The sequence below is a fragment of the Falco peregrinus genome, chromosome 7 (assembly GCF_023634155.1).
Source record: "Falco peregrinus isolate bFalPer1 chromosome 7, bFalPer1.pri, whole genome shotgun sequence".
NCBI lineage: Eukaryota > Metazoa > Chordata > Aves > Falconiformes > Falconidae > Falco > Falco peregrinus.
The window spans coordinates 75,841,335-75,861,521 of NC_073727.1; the positions used below are offsets into that span (position 1 = coordinate 75,841,335).

The 20,187-nt window shown below is 38.3% G+C and overlaps 1 protein-coding gene across 1 annotated transcript in view; it reads right to left on the reverse strand.

Annotated features, from left to right (window-relative positions):
- The window catches only part of EYS (eyes shut homolog), an 871,402-nt gene that overhangs the window by 177,184 nt on the left and 674,031 nt on the right, over positions 1-20,187 (reverse strand). Inside the window, exon 37 of the mRNA XM_027787807.2 lies at positions 6,839-7,003. Coding sequence (XP_027643608.2) covers positions 6,839-7,003 — 165 coding nt within the window. The remainder of the gene's footprint in view (positions 1-6,838; positions 7,004-20,187) is intronic.

The window sequence follows — 20,187 nt, forward strand, 5'->3', positions numbered from 1 at the left end:
TGAGGTGCAGCCTCACCAGTGCCGAGTACAGGGGGACAATCGCTTCCCTTGTCCTGCTGGCCACACTGTTTTGGATACCAGCCAGGATGCTGTTGGCCTTCTTGGCCACCTGGGCACACTGCTGGCTCACCTTCAGCTGGCTATCGACCAGCACCCCCAGGTTCTTTTTCCAGGCAGCTTTCCAGACATTCTTCCCCAGTCCTGTAGCACTGCATGGGATTGTTGTGACCCAGGTGCAGGACCCAGCACTTCTTGTTGAGTCTCCTACCGTTGGCCTCAGCCCATCAGTCCAGCCTGTCCAGATGCCTCTGCAGAGCCTTCCTGCCCTCAAGGAGATCAACACTCCCCCTTTAATGTGGTGTTGTATGCAAACTTACTGAGGGTGCACTCAATCCCCTCATCCAGATCATTGATAAGATACTAACCAGAACTGGCCCCAGTACTGAGCCCTGGGGAACACCACTTGTGACTGGATGCCAGCCAGATGTAACTCCATTTACTACTGCTCTTCAAGCTTGGCAATCCAGCCAGCTTTTTACCCAGTGTAGAGTACACCTGTCCAGGCCATAAGTAGCCAGTTTCTCCAGAAGAATGCTGTGGGAGACAGTGTCAAAGGCTTTACTAAGGTCCAGGTAGACACCATTCACAGCCTTTCCCTCATCCACTAAGTGGCCCATCTTGTCATAGAAGGAGATCAGGAGATCAGACTTGGTGAGCTCCTCCACCAGTTTCCTTAGTAACCCGGGATGGATCCTATCAAGCCCCATAGACTTGTGCATGTCCAAGTGGAGCAGCAGGTCACTAACCACTCCTTCCTGGACTGTGGGGACGTCATTCTGCTCCTCCTCATCATTCTCTTCCAGCTCATACAGATGTGTACCTAGAGGGAAGCTAGTCTTACTATTAAAGACTGAGGCAAGGACAGCACTGAGTACCTCAGCCTTTTCCTCGGCCTTTGTGGCAACGTTCCCTGCTGCATCATAAAGGATGGAGATTCTTCTTGGCTCTCCTTTTGTTTCTAATGCATTTGTAAAAACATTTTTTGTTATCTTTTATGTCAGTAGCCAGCCTGAATTCTTGCTGGGCTTTTGCCTCTCTAGTCTTCTCCCCGAATAACCTCATGGCATCCTTATAGTCGTCCAGAGTTGCCTGCCTCTTCTTCCAAAGGTGGTGAACTCTCCTTTTTTTCCCCCTGAGTTCCAGCCAAAGCTCTCTGTTCAGCCAGGCCGGTCTTCTTTCCCTGTCTTGTCTTTTGGCACATGGGGACACCCCTCCTGCGCCTTTAAGACTATCTTCTTGAATGTCCAGCCTTCCTGGATGCCTTGGCCCTTCAGAACTATCTCCCAAACGACTCTGTCAACCAGGCTCTTAAAACAGGCCCTCTGGAAGTCCAAGGTAGTGATTCTGCTGATCCCCCCTCCTTACTTCTCTGAGAATTGAAAACTATCATCTCATAATTGCTATGCCCAAGACATCCTCTGACCACCACATCACCCACCAGGCCTTTCCTGTTTGTAAACAGCAGGTCCAGTGAGGTATCTCCCCTGGTTGGCCTACTGACCAGCTGTGTCAGAAAGTTATCTTTCACACACTCCAGGAACCTCCTTGACTGTTTCCTCTCTGCTGCGTTGTATTTCCAGTGGACATCTGGTAGGTTGAAGTCCCCCAGGAGAACAAAGGTAGCAATCTTGAGACTTCTCTCAGTTGATTCTAAAATGCTTCACCTGTCTCTTCATCCTGACTGTGTGGTCTATAACAGACTCCCACTAGGATATTTGCCTTATTTGCCCTCCCCCTGATTCTTACCCATAAACACTCAACCCCACTGTCACCATCCTTCAGCTCTAGGCAGTCAAAACACTCCCTGACATACAGAGCTACCCCACTGCCTCTCCTTCCTTGTCTATCCATTCTGAAGAGTTTGTAGCCATCCACTGCAGCACTCCATGCAAGTCATCTCACCATGTTTCCATGATGGCGATTATGTCATAGTTTTTGTGCTGCATGATGTCTTCTAGCTCCTCCTGTTTGTGGCCCATGCTCTGGGCATTGGTACAGATGCACTTCAGCTGTGCTCACCTCCTACCCTGGGCATGACACACCCAGGCTCACCTCTAACAAGCTTAGGTTTATTCCCTTTCAAATCTAGTTTAAAGCTCTCTTGATGAGCCCTGCTAACTCCTGACCTAGGATCCTTTTCCCCTTTTGAGACAGGTGAACCCTACCTATTGCCAGTTGCTCTGGTGCCACATAAACTGACCCATGTTCAAACCCCCCAAAATTTAGCTGTTGACATCAGGTCCAGAGCCAGGTGATCTTCTGATTACACACCCCATCATTCACTGCAACTGGCAGGAAAGAAGAATATACTACTTGTGCTCCTGATCCCTCAACCAGTCATCCCAAGGCCCTGAGGTCTCTCTTGATTGCCCTCAGACTCCTGGTCATTTGGACTTCATCAATGCCTACTTGGAAGACCAGTAATGGGTAGCAATCAGAGGGTTATACCAGAAAAAGAAGTTTTCTAGTAGCATCCCTTACCCAGGCACCAGGGAAATAGCAGACTTCCCTGTGTGTTGGGTCTGGTTGGTTTACTGGGCCATTCATTCCTCTCAGGGTGGAGTCGCTGGTGACAACCACCTTTCTTTTCTTCTTAGCAGAGTTGGTCTTGATGCATGGCATTGACAGACTTTCCCTAAGCAACTCCTCCAGCCTGGATGGGCTTTCATCCACATCATCATTTTCCTGGCTTTCAGGTTCCAGAGCCACATACATTGTTTAGTGATACCTGGGAAGGTGAAAGTAGGTTGGCGGGTGATTTGCCTGCTACCCCTGGTAGCAAGTAGGTGCAAGTAGCCCTGGTGGCAAGTAGGTAGGGTATCCTCCATTTCTGGTGATCTGTCCATCCTGGTGCATTTGTCTTAGTGATGGCAGAGTGGCTCCAACAGTCTGTCTCCCTCTCACACTCCCTGATATTCCTTAACCTTTCTATTTCCTCTTTCAGCTCTACCACCAGGCTGAGCAGATAGTCCACCTGGTTGCACCTTACACAGGTGTTATCTCTGCTGCTCTCCAGTAGCAGTGACAGGCTCAGGCACTCCCTGCAGTCCCTGAGCTGCACAGCTGCATGGTTACCTGGGTCATCTCATGCCTTCTGGCACTGGCTTGTGGCCCAGTAAAAACCAAGGCTTTCTTCTGGGCTGTGGAGGGGAAGGGCAATTACCACTACAGAACCTCATCTGTTTGAGCTGTTAGTGGGACAGCACCCTCCCTGCACAGCCCTCCCCGTGCCTGCTGCCATGCTGCGCCCTGTTTGCCAGCTCGGTTCGCCATGCTGCTGGGGGCTGCTTTTGTAGCGGGAGGGTTCGGCTGCATGTCAGGGTCTCAGTGCCTCCTGCCCTCATTCCTCAGTTTTTCTGGTTGACAGAAAGCAACCCCACGGTTCCTTGGCGCGATCCTCCACTTTGGAGCACCTCTGCCAGAGCGGCACACCTCAGAGACTTTTAAAGTATCCATCACAAAAATCTTACAATGAAAATCTTAATCCTTGCACTCACAAGAACCCAAGAGACAAGGGCCTGCTAGGAAGCCCAATTTCTATTTTATCCTTCCACTGTATGCCTACTATTTATATAATTTCTAACAAAAGGATAACAAAACACTTACCACTTGGTGGAACTTGTGAAAATCACTCCATCTACCATTGATATGAAATTATATTTCCATACAGAGTCATAAACATTTTTTTTACAGTAACATACATTATGGGAGAAGTTAGAATGGAAGTAAAGAACAATAAATTGAATAAAGACTAGTAAAAGAAATTTACACAGGCTAACCACAATTTACCTTCTCCGGAACTGCATAAGGAAGATAAAAAAACTAAGGCTAGCATACAGAAAAAATCCAACTTTTAGAATAACTATGGTGGGAGCATTCCATGCTAAGCCTTCTGACACTGCTTCAAAGTCTTTCTCATAGAATACTTAAAATTCTGTGTTTCACTAAGCAAAGGAAATAATAACATCAAACCCACTTTCATTTTAAACTCTAACTCAAAAGAGCAATTTCCATGGAAACCTGTGGGAGGACTTGTGGAAGTGTGGTAAGCAGGAACTGAAGGCCTTCAACCACTGCCACTTCCTCAGTTTCCCTGCAGCCTTTCATTGTATTGACAAAGAAAGAGATAAAAATTATGAAGTGTACATTATATGTTACTTTTCCCTCTAAAATCACATGGAATGCTTTTAATATGATAAAATTAAACTGGTTAAATGGTCGTACTAGCTTGGATTTATGGAACACACCCTTGTGCAACAAAATTCTCTAAATCCTAGTCTTCTTCCTGGTATTATTTTTCATTAATTTTTAAATAAAAGACTTTTGTCCCAAATATACACCTGCTACTCCTGCAGAGCTGGAAGACAGAAAAACCACAGAATCACTTTGGTTAGCAGCTTAAAAATACTTTTTTCTTACTGACAATACTAATTTACAGATTTTATGCAATGTATGATTTGCTCTAAGTTTCATGATGGACTACTAGCTTTTAAATTTCATATCTGTTAGGAGAAAAAAGCATTCATTTCTACTTCTGGATTTTATGTACTTGTACACATGAAAATAACTTCTTCGATCAAACACAATTTAGGAACATTAATATTCTCTATACTATTCAAAAGAAGAAACGTTCAATCTTAAGGACATAATGTGAGACAGACTACAGAATTTATTTTGAGGCAGCAGCATCTTGAATATATTTGGCATGATTCTGAATATTTTACATTGCTAGTCCCTCCACCTAATTTGGTGGGCTTTATTTGGCATTGATTAAATACAACATAACATCAAAATGCCTCTAGAATTATCTATTATTTGAATGCATATAACTGAATTATGCACTATATTTTTGTTAAATCAGTACTTCTTTTTTATATAATAAAAACAGTGGTAGAAGCAGATTCATTGGGATACAGAGAATGAAATTAAGAAGTAAAATATAACTATCAGTTATGCCTGTTGTGGTGTTCTACATCAGTACACACAGAAGGCATCCACATATTTGTAATTACTGGAAAGCATAGATAGTGAAAGAATTGGAATTTGGTTTTCAGTTACAAATTTTGCACATTTAATGTTTACAAAGATAAGCGAATTCACTATGTGTAAAATACTTGAGTTGTAAACTAGGCAAACAGCATCCAGCATTGCAAATTGATTCAAAGCTACTCCAACCACCATCCCTCCACAGCTTCGTAAATTTGCTACTTTCAGATCAAACCCTTTTCCAACAAGTAGTGATAGAAAAAAATCTGGCTCTGGTTGTAAAGTACAGTACACTTATCCAGGTTTTCAGAAAACAGCAGTTCCTCCAGAGAACAGCAAAAGAAACTTCCATGTTGGATTTTCTTCCTTTTCTTTTTTTTACAGACAAGCTTATTCAGGGCTTATGGGTAGATGCAAGCTTTAACTATGGCTGGAAGCCAACTACTTTGCAGTGATGAGGCAAACAAAATCATTAAATGCTGAATATATTCAGACTACTTCCAGTGACCTTCCTTGAATTCTTCCTGTAGTACAAATAACTCCTTTTGCAATTGAAATAACTAACAAGTATAAAACACTTCAACATAAAGAGCTGCCACATCACCACTTACCCATGATCCTTAGCAAATTCTGCAGCTATGTAGCTTAGGCAGCTGCAGCAACAGCCCAGCTATAACATACAAGAATTTGATATGGCATTTTGGAAAGCAGTAAATATAAATGTTCAATTTGGAGCTACAATGTTTTACATCTAAAGAGTTATACAAATAATAATTAAAGGCATAATTAAATAATGCCATGAAACTTCTACTACTTTTAACCCTGGCTTATAAATATTTACATTGTGCAGGTGAATTCACATATATTACTTCCAGATTAATATAAAAATAACAAAAAATAATCAAAATAATTTATATTAAATCAACAAGATTTTTCTGTGTAGACAAACCCTCAGAAGCTGCAGTGAACAGAGAATGCTCCAAATGATTTTGTCTTTGTGGAGTAAATCTATCACATAGATTGCACAAACATATTTTTCTACCTCTTCCTGAGTTCATGAGGAAATCACCCTACTTTCCAGGTTTTTCATTTGGATAGAAATTACAAGCTAAAATATATAAGGAAATATCCGACTAGCAGAGAAGCCTATTTGTCTTCCTGACTAGTGAAAAGCATACTGTCTCAGAAGTTCATGCTATATACTGATGAATGAAATATGCAGGCAAGAAGCAATTCTTTTGTAGTATTAATAATCATACATCCAACTCTGCAGGTATATTCTCTGGAGACTGCAAAAGAATCCTCTGAAGTGTGAAATCACAGTAAGTACTCCTGAAATACGGCAAATTTGCAGAACTTAAGATACTTCTGCAAATCAAAAAATCTTTGGAACCAATATCAACGTTATAATAAAAAGTGAGTCTCAACCTAGCTAAGGAGAAGCTGTTTCTCTATAATAAATTGTTTAAAACTTCTTCAACATCTGTATTTTAGAGCTGTAACACTTATTACTGGAGCCATAGGCTTACTATGTTCTCCCTTGTCAGGAAGTAGCATTTTTAGTTCTGTTTTGCTCAATAAGTCATAAATTAAAGAACTTTCCAGAGGAACACAAGGAACTATGGTTCAAATTTTATAATGCATCATGCATTAGAATACCAAAAGGCTTCTACTGCATTTTAATGATTCATTTCACTGCTGAACAGGAAATGCCAGCTGATGTACACTAAAGTTAATAAGGACCTGAAGGAGCTAAAACTGATACTTAGCTTCAAGTATCATTGGTACTCACTGTAAAGAATTGTGCCATTTAGAGCAGTTGTTTTCACTGTCAAGTACAGCGTCGTCAGATTGCTTGTTTCCTGCCCAGATGCAGTCCTGGTCTTAGATACAGATGTTAGAGAAGGTAGTTCCAAATAAGAATTTCCAGTGAAGGATGGAAAAAACAGTGCTGTATCTAAAACGAATAACCAAAAGCTAAATTTTATTAATTTATTACAAAATAAAGTCATAAAATACAATATAATCAGCAAAGCACAGTTAAAAACATCCGTTCTTCTGCATACCTGTGAATAGTGTAATCAACTATATTATTTGCAGAGCATGCATATAAATTTGCTTAATTTCAATAATTTAACTAAAATATGCAGAAAATGTTCTAGCATCTGCATATTACCAGAAGTGAAAAGACTATTATAGGAGGGACTGCTGCTGGAAGATGCAATAAAGTTCAAAAGATTGTCATAAATTTTCATCTTTACAAAATGTGTCCATGCAGAACTTTTGTCCTACGACATCCCTGTGAAGTACTTTTGGTTTATAGTTGTAGGTAAGAAACAGAGGTTTTCCTAATTTTGAGGATACTCAAATATTCTGGGTTTGAAATTATTATGAGGACGCCATTGGGCAATATATGCATTTTCCCACTCACTACTCCTGTCCTGAAAATGAGTAATCACAAGAGAAAAAAATTTAACCATGAAGGCTTAACATTTGCAACATTTATTGCATTAATTAACTTTGTCATTACATTTTTGAGTTTTCCCCCCTGTAGCTGTGATAATAATACCACTCAAGCAAGAAAAAACAGGAAAAAAGTAATTGAGGTTAGGCAGAATGTCTTCCTAATGCCTTAAGCATCCTGGTTAAGCAATGCTCCTTGAAAACTGTCCAAATTCATCACCAAGGATATGAATGCAGAATGAGCAATGAGAAAAGCATTCTGAGTGCAGGTAATATTTTTGCAAAGAAATTTTTTATTTAGTGAACTAAAACTATACAGTGGAATTGTGACTGATGATTATACCTAGGCATGACTAGTATGTGGAAATTTTTTCTCAAAATTTTTATTCACTTTATTCATTTTTTGTTTGTGTAATCTGCCCATGGCTTATTCTCTGCCATTTTTACTGGACTTAAGAAGCAGGAACAAAATGAAACACCTAGTGAAACAAACATATGTTGAAGGGCATTAATTAAAAATAAGCCACCACAACCTGACAGCGAAAATGGAAAGCCAGAAGTAGTTACATTTCTTAACAGTATGTCTGGAAAAATCAAGGTTGTTGGAGAAAGTGAAAAATTATGGCATGAAAAGAGTCTTTTGCAGGGTGAGGTAAAGGGCAAAGACATTGCTAATCAGAGACAGACCTTCACAATTATGAGAATGCCATTTGTCTAATTAAATTCATACTTTCAAGGGAAACACTGTTAGCAGATCTACCTAGTCTAGTGCAGGGCCACAAACATGATTAAGGGACTTGGGCCTCTTTCATATGAGGAAAGGCTGAGAGAGCTAGGATTCCTAAGGCTGGAGATGAGCAGGCTTGGGTGAATCTTATCAATGTTTATAAATACCTGATTGGAGGGGATGGAGAAGAGTGAGCCAAACTTTTTGCAGCAGTGCCCCCTGACAGGCAATGGGCACAAATCCAAAAACCAGTAAATTTCACCTGAACAGATGAAAATGCTTTCTCACTGTGAGGGTGGTCAAACACTGGCACAGGTTGAGCAGAGACATTTGTCAAGTCTCAGTCCTTGGAGATTTTCAAGATCTGATTGGATGTGGCTGTAAGAAACCTGCTCTAGGTGACCCTGCTCTGCTTGAACGGGCTGTTGGACTAGATGATCTCAAGAGGTCCCTTCCAACCACAATGATGTGGTGATTCTGTGATCTTTCACAGAGAGGCTTTGTGTGGACAACATTAATTCTTATTGTTCAAATGTAGTGCCTTCAGAAACCTCAGTTTAGCACAGTACCCATAATACACCTTGCAGCTAAAGCTATTAAAAAGTCTTTTATTAGGCAATTTTCAAAAAATACTTGACTTCAAGATTATCTGTCCACAACTTAGTTTCTACATTAAAAATAATATTTTGTGAAGTTTCTTTCAGCTAGCTGGAGGGAGAAGGGGGAGGAGAGAGAGAGAAGGGGAAAGAAGCGTAGGATATCTGGAAAATCTTGAAAGGAAGGATAACCTCATCAGTTGTTCAGCTGGGATAGCTCCCTTCAAAAGGAGAGATCTTCCATAAAGACCTGTAACTTTTCAGGGAGTCCAGCGTAGAAGTCTCTGCACTAATGGATAGCCAAAATGCTACTTCAGCTGTAGTGACTACACCTGCAGTGCTACACCCAAAACAGCCTAGGCCTCCAAAGTCATCCAGAACTGCAAAGATGCAGAGTACACCCTCTTCTCCACAGTGTGCAGGCTATTAGCCTGCTGATCCTCAAAAGTCATCCTCTGCCCTAAAGCTGTGCAACAGCTGCCATCTGTCACAACTGTACATCAGTAATGAGGTCACGGATAGCACAGGGGTTAGTACTCTCCTTGGATGAAGGGCCTAGGTGGGAGAAAACCGAACAGCAGATGCCTCCTTGAGCTTTCATCTTCACACAAACTGAGATAGATTATCTCCAGTGTAGGTCAGAAGAAGGCATACAACCTCCACAGGTAGCACAACGAAGCAGAGAAGCCACCAAAGACTTATTAAGCACCAGATACCAAGAAAAGCTCCTACCCAGCAAGAGGAATCAACTGTGAAGCATTGCAATTCAACAGTTGAAAAGTACTGAAAAAGTACATGGTCATCTGTGCTTTCTATGACTGATACTTCAGGGGAGTGATTGTGCAGCGAAGAACTTCCCAGCCTCAAGAAGCATGCTCTGACAGAACATCCTCTCTACAGGCAAACAGACCCATGAAAACTCTATAGAGCACTCTCCTCTGTTTGGCATAAAAGCTAACTTGCAAGCCTCAAAGGTTGGCTTAGGTGCTTGAATATCAGAGGAAAAACTTTACTGTTAATCATACTAACTTTGCTGTGTAACTACAAAATTGTTTTTAAGTATGCATATTCTCTTGTTCCTTACATCTTGACAAATAATAAAGCTAATTCAGAATACATTAATACACACATGAGAACTCAATTCCAAAGGAAAGTCTGAAGAGGAAGTTGTGATTCAGTGGGAAGTATCAGTCATGCAAGTAGCCCAACATACAGCAAGACAGTGAAGCATGTAGGAACCGCAGCATCCCAAGTGCACCTGTAGCAATATCCACTAAATCTACGTATCCTTGTATTATCTTGCATACAGTGGAAGCACATTTCAAATACCCTTAATATTTGTCAAGCAACAAGCAAATAATTTTCAGTATTTATGGATTTGGAAAAAGTAACAAAATCTAAACCCCACTTTTGAATAATTTCTCATATCTCATGTTTTATCTTTAACAGATTTCATACATATGGCTAATTTTAGACCCAGCATTTGAAATTAATTCAGTAATAGTAGCAAAGAGTTTGATAGGGATGTTTGATGGGATGCAAACAGTTGTTTGCAGCAAACTGCAACCTCACACACAGCAGGGATGTTTGATGGGATGCAAACAGTTGTTTGCAGCAAACTGCAACCTCACACACAGCATTATTCTTCCTAAAGCTTATAAAGATCAGCCTAATGACAATCACAGTATTTTTCGAAGAAATTAGTAATAACCTTTGAGAGATTTCATAAAGCTATGAGTGTTAGGAGATCTCTGATAGTGGAATGTTGTTATCAAAATTGTAAGAAATCTGTAAACAAAAGAAACACCACCATTTGAAGTGAAGGTCTTGTCAAGTTGCTGCTACCTTATACAGATAACTATAGATCCATTCCATAAGGCTATGTTAAATAGCAATACAAAATTCCTTGTCATAGGATTCTAAAAAAAGGTGACATTCTATAGACCATAAGAAATCAGTAAAGTGTCTTGTACTGATATTTTCAAATTATACATATAATTGTTAATGGCAGTCAGTGAAAAGACAAATTATGTTTAGCATGCATACATAGTACACAAAGATGGTTACTGTAAATGCTTTCTAAAAATTCACAAAATAGTAGCCTTGAAGCAAACACTCATACACTGTGAAAAAACTTTGAATATAAAGTAACTCTCAGGATGCATGTATCTACACCAAGAAATTATACTAAGATAGAACCATGGTTCTGAAAAAGCAGTTATTGCCTCTTGGATGTGGTTGATTGTGTCTGTGTATTAAGAGCCTAAAATCTATGTGATGAAATACACAGGTACAATAATAGTACGGGCAAAGTTGCTTGTCTGGATTCTGTTTTTCCACTTCCCTTGTTCTACTAAACTTGAAATTAGCAGGAATTAAAGTCCCACACAGCACTGAGCATGGCTGCACACTGGTAGGTCCCATGAATCGCAGCCAAAGAGGGCATATGCTGAACTACAATAAGCCGATAACTGAAATACTATCAATGCCAGCTAGAATGTGCATAAAGGGCTGTATCACAGTATGACAGTATTTTACACCATTTCCTAGTAACATTTACGGATCTTCATATTTTAAGATGGTTGCTGGCAATAAGTGATTTTGTACTTCATTTGTTTCACTGGACAGGCTGACAGAAGAAATAGTTACTTTATTCTCTCCTGGGGCTACCATCTAACACTGTCAGCTATGTCCATGAGCCCAGGGGACTGTTCCACTAGGGCAGTGGTCTCCAAAGTGATGCCTGCACCCCAGGGCATATGCAAGACAATTCACTGGGGTGCAGGAAGAAATAAATTAGAACTGCAGTAGTATATAAATATAATTTGTAAAAAAATACATCTACATACATTGGTGGGGTGGCTTCACAAATTTTTTACCATTGGGGCATGCAATCAAAATAGTGTGGAGACCACTGCACTAAGGAAAAACTGAAGGGCAATAGGGACTTACCAACTGTGTCCCCCACAAGGCAAGGGAAGATAATGGAGTACCAGCATAGCAGTTCTGCAGTATGGAGAATTTCTACAAAGGGATTGTGTTGTGATTCTTTGACCTATACTTAAAGTCTTCGAGCAGAACACAATTTTTTGAGATACTAGCTCTTGCTACAATTAAAAAGTGACAATGTGACACTATACCAACAGAGGTTAGTGAGAAAATGAATACAGTACAACTTTGCAAAGCCATAAAGTTCTTTCAGACTCAGAGAATGTCCCTGCTTCAAATAAGCAAAATGGCTTAATGAACTTGAGTCCCAAACTGTATTTTTTAGAATATACAGGTGTCTAAAACCTACACTGGTCAAACTTAGGACCCTGTCTGCATATAAGCTTCATCTTTGGATACTTATTAGGAAGCATCATAATACAATGATAAACAAAATTGATATACAAAAAACTCTATAAGTACAAGGCACAATCAACTACATGTAACAGCTTTACATGTCTCAATTATACTGGAAGAAATAAAACATTTCTGACATTTTAAGGGTAAAATAGGAGACTACAAGTAATTCAAAATACAATACCTGCAAAAATTCATAACACAGACTACAGAGTTTGGTCTTGAATTCCCTGAACAGCACATATTGCTAAGAATTATACTTAAATAGTTTAACTGAAGGCTCAAATTTTCTACTGAAATAAATAAGTTATCTGGGATACTATCAACTACAATTTTCAAAATAACTATAACAAGAAAATGTTGAGAATACATTAACAAATTTCTATTATGATCCTATTTGACTTTGTCTTAGAAAATAAACAGCAGTAAGGGGAAGAACAGAGTTTTCCACTGCTAGTAAATTTGAATCAATCTGTTTCCACTCCTATCTCTAATTTTCCATTTGCATTGTTTGCTTTTTGTGACAAGCTTGCTTAGTCCTGAATTCTATTAAATTCTATAGAGTTCTATCAAAACCAGACTTTTTAGTCTTGAAGATAGTAAGACCCTTCAACTGCACAAGCCATTGCTAAATAAAGTCAAATAAGAAATATGTAACACTTTTAATAGTTAAGATGAGTATCAGAAAAAAACCCACCACAAAACCCTGGAAAGGGAAGTAATGCATTCATCTTCTGGTAGGAGAGATCCAACCAAACATCTGGCCAAACTGTCTACAGCTGCATTGAAAGTCTTTGGTTCTTTTTAATGAAAACAAATGGGTAATCCTAAGATATCATTCTCCTCATCTTATGATAAACATCTTAAAAGTGCAGATGAATCATGACCTAAACCCACCTATTTCTCTCCACTTGCTATAAAAGGTCATGAAGGTCACTAGTTTAGCTGTAGACTGGCAGTATCTGAAGTAAGATGAACAATTCTCTCTCTTGATGTCTGTGTATCAGAACTAAATGGCCTGCTGGAGGACTTTCTTTAGGCAAAACCGAGTTAATACAGTAGTTCTGAGTTGAAATGTTAGAGATGTGAACGAAACAGGATGTTAGAATAGTTAGGGGCTCAAACTCTGAACTTGCCATTTGCATTTTTCAATTACAGTAGTAAACATCCTATGACAGAGATCCGAAACTTAGAGAAATTCTGTGCTTGTTCTTTTCCATCACTAAAAGAATATAGTAGAAATAGATGATAAAAATCTCTGCTGACCAGTGCAGCAAATCTTTGAATAAAGGTGTTCCCAGTAGGCACAAAGTCAGTTTAGCAGCAATATCAAGGGACTGATGAATACACAACTTGCTCTATCCATCTCATGCTCACCATATATCCCAGGGAACCAAATTTAACTACCCGAGAGTAATGCATTCTTTTATCTTATGTTCATGGTGTGAAGAAAATCAAAATGAAATAAATATGATTCAGAAAATTTCTAGGGATTATGTCTGGTACATACAAAATCTGACCTGGATATTTCATAAAGCATCACACACCTACAATAGTACAGAAATACAATAACCATTTCCTCAATGACTATAACTTTAGAGCTATGAAATAATTGATTAGGTGAGTTCAGCTGTTTCCAGACAATAAAATATGAAACAAAATAAATCTCATCCTTGCTGCTTTCATTCGTTTCAATGCACAAAAACCTTCTCCTTGCTGTAACTGAACTTCTACATCATGAGGCAAAGATCCTTACATAATAAAATGTGCAAGTTTTTCTTTGTCAGGCCAGCCTGGTGCCTTGTTGATAATGCTCTCTGCTGTCAACAGAGAGATCTGAATTCAGATCACTGACTTAATTTCTTACTTTGCAGATTGCTAGGGGCTTTGAATGGCAGAAAGATAGTATGTTTTATCATCAAGACTCAGGGGAAGCACTGAGAGGCAATGGGTCACATAAGCATCCCTTAAGAGCAGGACATCATTTCATTTTCATTGAAGGGAACTGCCATATGAGTGAGGCAGTATTAGATTAAAAGAGTTTAAAAAATTCTAGGAAAATAAACCACATGATGCCATTAAAGTCTCTTCTGAATTTTCGAACAAGCCTGGTAACATGCATCTGCAAAGGTACAATGACACACAGAACAGAAGCAGGGATGATCAAAGGGATGGTACGGCTTCCAGATTGATAAACAGAACGGGCTTATTCAACGTGCAGAGGAAAATGGAAGAAATGACTACTCCGTGTCTTGTAACACAAAAACTAAGGACACTCGATACTATCAGGTCACAGGCTTGAAAAACAAAAGATTAATAACTTTTCACAGAATGCATATTTGTTCGGGGCAATTTATTGCCACAAGACATGATGGGGGTCAGAAGTATTAAAAAAAAACCACAAAAACAAACCATGAAAAAGAAAGAAAAATACAGGAAAATCAATCCACCAGACTAGCAAGTATAATGGAACCACAGCTCAGAAAATCCTAATCTCACTGATTGGAGGAGGCTCAAGTAATGCACTTTGGGAAAAATCACAGTTGCCCTGTTTTTTATATCCCTGTCAAAGTAATTGTGACTGGTCTTGCGGATATTGAGCTAGGTGACCTACTGGTATGACACAGCTGGTAATTTTTATGTGACTTGTTCTGCTTTCTGTATCACTGCTAAGATTGCATGACAGAAGATAAGAGATACGCAGACCATTTAACATAAAGAAAATAAATGATTCCATAGTTATCTGAAACAAAGAGCAATTGTCATTACCTAGTGTCTACAGATCAAGTTACTCTCTTTTGGCAGCTCCACTGCAAAAAGTAGATCAACCCAATGTAGATATGTTAGCAGTTTTATTTCAGGAAAAAGAATTGTTCTGTTGAAAGTTTTAGCATTCTTTTAAATACTGAGAAGTTCAAGTTGGCTGCATGTCTGACAATACAAAAGTGTAGTAAAGCAGTTTGAGGTTCATATGCTTTAGGAAACAGGGAGCCACAAGAAAAATAAATTATTTTCATATTCCTGTTTTGTACCCCTCATCATTCCTCGTCTGACCTCACATTTTAGGAGACAAGGATCACTTTTTTTTTTTTTTTTCCCCCTCCCCCTGGACCCTCAGTTGCTTTACATCAGCAGATTTGTAACTGCGTCAGTTCACAGCAGATGCGAATTCAGTATTTCTGGCCAAAGCCTGTGTAACTGTAAAAGGAAGAAAATGACCTGACTCACAGTATAAGATGAAGCTTATTCAGTTAATAGCCATGAAGCATGCTAAACTATCCATCTAAGAGATGTGTAAATATTAAATTTTTTATCTTTTTTGGATATTGCATAGACATGTAAAGTAAGACGAGATGTATAAGTGGAACAGACTGACATGAGAAAGGAGAAAGGAAAATTATTCATTCATATTGAGTTCAAGATTTTGTGAAAACAGGTATGACAGTAGCACCTTGATAGAATGCATAAAAAATAGCCAAGAAATTGGGTGTTAAAAAAATCCCAAACAATTTAGTTGTTAATCCAAACCCACACGAAAAATTAGCAATTTACTACCTGTTTTTAGTAGTTTTGAAAACAACTCAGTAATTCATCTTTTCCTGCTTGATTAGTTTCAACTACAAAATTTATTACTTTACTCCTAAATGTATTGGATTTTGAAGTGAAGAGAATGGTCCTCATTGATACTAGTAGTTAATCAGATGTATTTTATCACCTGCATTCAAAATGATGCACAAGTGCTTAACTGTTTTCCTGAATTTGACATAGAGGAAATTGGGAAACTATTATCTAATATTTTCTTCAAGCTCAACATATTTGACAGGAAATATGATCTTCTTGCCAAACCACCAGTGTTTTATCTATTAAAAAAAAAAAAAGTCTATCTAGGAGGGAAATGAAGGTTCTTATATCTTCATATATATTTTTCTAACTCTCCCAATTACAGGAGAAAATCTAAGGTAGAGTTTGAATATCAAACCATAATTTACACTGGAGTTGTCATAATGCACTGCTATAATTGATACTGAAAAGCTGGTTGCTTTTAAGATCATTGTGACAGAGTATGGCAAATTTTAACGAAGCAAGGACTTTTAAAAATCTTTTGAAGCTCACTCATTAATATATTTGCTCTGTAAAGTATCACAGAAAGTCTACTTAAACATGAGTTTTCGTATTTTTGATTCAAGTCCAATAAAGTGGTAAAAGGAGTGAATGAAATAAAGTATTGGTTTTCAGGGGGAAAAAGGCAGCTGTTGGAATATGTTTGGAAACTCAGACTTTTCGCAACATGTTGATACACTAGAGATCATGTATTACTCATTGTAATGAGAACTGTCTGGTTACACAAATGAATGTGGTCCAATAGCTTCATTTACTGTTATTTTACAGTGAGTCACAGCTAAATTTAAATATTTTATTAGTATATTTGTAATTCTTACGTTTATCGAAGTTCTAAGGCCAAGTTTTTGCTTTATGAGATACCAATGTATTTTCCATCACTTTAATTTTATTTCTGCCAGCTAAGTTTAATTTTATTCTCTGCAACGGTCTTGAACACATAAACTAACATTCCTATGCCAAAGGATCAGAGAAATACTTGACGAGTAATTGGCTATAACGGTTTAATTTGGACAAATATTAAGCTTTTCCAGTGTGTGTCATATTTAGTCAGATCAAGAGGAATCTTCCATCTGGATAACGCTGCAGACTAATTTATCATATGGTTGGCACCAGATAATAAATGATCAATGTTATATGTGAAATGCAAGCTGTAGTTTTAAGAACACTACATTTAATGTGCTCAAATAAATAACACAGTTTATGTATTGTTATTATATATTATATATAATTTTATATATATAGTATATATTGTGTATGCACCAAATTTTATGACTTTCCTAGGAGGTTTTAATTAGACTTCCCTATTATTACTTAGACGTATGGATGCATAATTTACAGAATTGTTTAATCTAATCTGAATTCCAACCTGAGTTTGTTTTCACAGGTTTAGGGTGCAAAGGTAGTTCCTGAAATTTCTCATTTTCTGGCTATCAGTAACATTCCTCCAAGAACCAAGAAGTTCCTTTATCTTCCTCCTAAACTTTTGGTAATACACTACTGAAGTAAATTTGAGCTTTTTATTAATGATTTCCTAGTTTTTTAACCGATATTGCATAAAACTGAGAAATTAATTTGGTAGGGTGTCAACTGGTTAATCAGTCAATTGGCATCCTTCTACCAGTGCTTTTAATATAGAAAATACTGATTTGACCTTTTTAAATGACTGTTTTAAAATTAATTTCAGTCTGCTTCCTCGGACTTTGCAGGATATCTAAGCCATATTTATAGGAATAGGAAACCCTAGTTCTACTGCAGAATTCAAACACATCAGTTTCAAGATAAGCAAAATTTCTGCTTGATAATAATTCAAGTCCAGGTGGCCAAGATACACCACCAGAATACAGTTTGGAAAATACACTAAGTGAAATGACAGAACTGCTGGAGAGCAAATGACAAATTATTTTACAGCATTTGCCAACATTTAAGAAACACTTGCTTATATATGGGTATCTCTACAAAGGATCCCAGGAGGAAAATGATCTTCCCTCCCAAGCAATGAAACAAATATGGCAACATTTGTCATGGACTAAAGTAATCCTTGTGCCTCAAAATAATGCAAAAGAGAATTTCTAAAGCAGGGTATGTAAGCAGCAGCAGATCTCAAGTATACCTAGCCTGGTTATGAAAAAACCCACAGGAACTATTAAAAACTACTTGGATGCTCTCCGATGCATGGAACACAAACTAGAAGATGTATGAAGGTTATTTGGCAATACAAGCATAAAACGCATCACCATTAGAGAGTTTCTCACTGAACGAGGACAACAAGCCCCTAAAATTTTAACATTTCAGTATGATTTTTATTGCTCAGTTCAGAAGGTAATTGCATTTTTGCTACTGGAAGCTGGTCTGTTCTAAAGAAAAAAGCAGGACACCACTGTGGAAGCAGAAGAAACAAACAGTTTGTAAGCCACCAAGCACCCGTCTGTTCTCACACTATAAGCACCTATTCTGTCTACCCACACACCGAGGTAGATCTCCTTGGAGACTGCACTGTACAAAGCAAAGCAAAAAAGCCAAAGCTGTTTTAGGGCATCAACAAACAGTGAAATACAAATGATATATTTAACAGAAAACTTTCATTTAATCTTTTTCTGAATTAAGTTGATGCCCACTCACATTTAAATCTCCAAGGAAACAGTTCTTCTTTTGACCTCAATATTTGGTGCTGCTACGGTGAAGCAAGCAGAACTTACTTGAAGATTCTGTCAGTTTTTCCAGTGCTACAGGCCTCACTACACTGCACAGCTTTTAAGTACTGTGTCCAGAGGATGAAGACAAAAACCAAAAAGCTTTGTCTTAGAAACCACATCCAGTTTCCCTGCACTGTGCTGTTGAGCTGTTTAAAAATATCTTCTGTTCTTCATTTTTATTATTGTGTTTCAACGGTCTAAGCAAGTGCAATGGAAAAAAAACCCACCTAAATTACTTATCACACATGCAGGATGCATCTCATTAGTGATATCAATCTGTCTTCAAGAGAAGTAAATTTAATTTTAGTATTTGTAATAGTTTTGTTTTAGTAATTGTTGAGCTAGGGAATCCATCTCATGGTATCTTATTTTCAATGAATTATCTACTTTTAAACAGTGCATTCTATTGTCTCATAGATTTTCAAATTACCTATTTCTTTCATTGATGTCAATGATTTTCTCATGTAGTGAGACTTTCATCATATTCTTAGGGGGTAATTGTGATAATTCTAGCAGTTTTCCATTGTAAGACCTGTTTTACAGCTAAGTAGTAATTACAGAAAGTCAGCACTTGGGAGGCTGACACAGGGCTCTGTGGCATGGTGAATTTAAACTGCTCCATTTAAGACTTTAATGTAATGTAAAATCAGGAGAGCCTTCCCTTCAAGTCAGCAATGAAAAAGATGGGAGGGAAGCAATTCTTCTTTTATACATTTTAGGAAATAGTACATATTTTGAAAGTAAGGCCAAAGTAAACGGAGAGGGTATGTGAGAAATGGATACATTTGAAATGTAGATTCCACTTTCCACTACATTGCCAAAAGTACAATGTCTGTGAACGGTCTGAGAAAAAAAGCACACTATAATACGCACACTTTCCTGTATGTAAAGATCACAGCTGAACTCATAAAACAGAAATATGTTTTAGGTAGGAGACGCTTAAGTACTGATTTACACCACTGGAAGGAGCTGTGCTCCCAGCTAGACAGACAAATGAACTACCAAAAAAAAAAAAAAAAAAAAAAAAAAGGAGAAATAATACTAATTACAAATAGAACATGACCTTGTAAAAATACAGTATGTCCTGAGACGGGCTTCTTAGGCTTTCATCCTTCAACACCTGTCCTAAAAAGTGCCCTACATTGGCCTGTCAAACTCAGTTTCCCCAGGAACCCAGCACAGTACTGGAAATTTTGGGAGTCTGTGCTGTCAACTGGGTCAGATCAGAGTTCCCACTTCCTTACTTAGGATCTAGAAGTCTTCAGATCCCCTGGTCTCCACCTCTGGGGAAGGAAATCCTACACTTCAGGACATGTCTCAGATCATCCAGGGGGTTCCAGATTACGGAGTACTGGGTCTGGAGAACGACAAATTTCTGCAAGACTGAAGAACCAGCTGGCTTAAGTTTGGAAAAGCCATGATGAGTTTCTAATGGCAGCAATCTCAAAATACTAGGTCCCAGCAGCCATCACACCTTCTTTTTAATGTTCCAAATTAAAATTAAAAGAAAAAAATCAAACTCCTGATTTTTCAACAGCTGCAAAACCCATTTCCCAAGCAAAGGTTAAAAACTATTGATGAAACATGCTGTGCAAACACTTAACTTTCATGCTTGTAGTTATGTTATTCTGCATTATTTATTACTTTGTGACACTGCACATTTTTAATACACTGCTTCCAGCAACCAGGAGAAGAT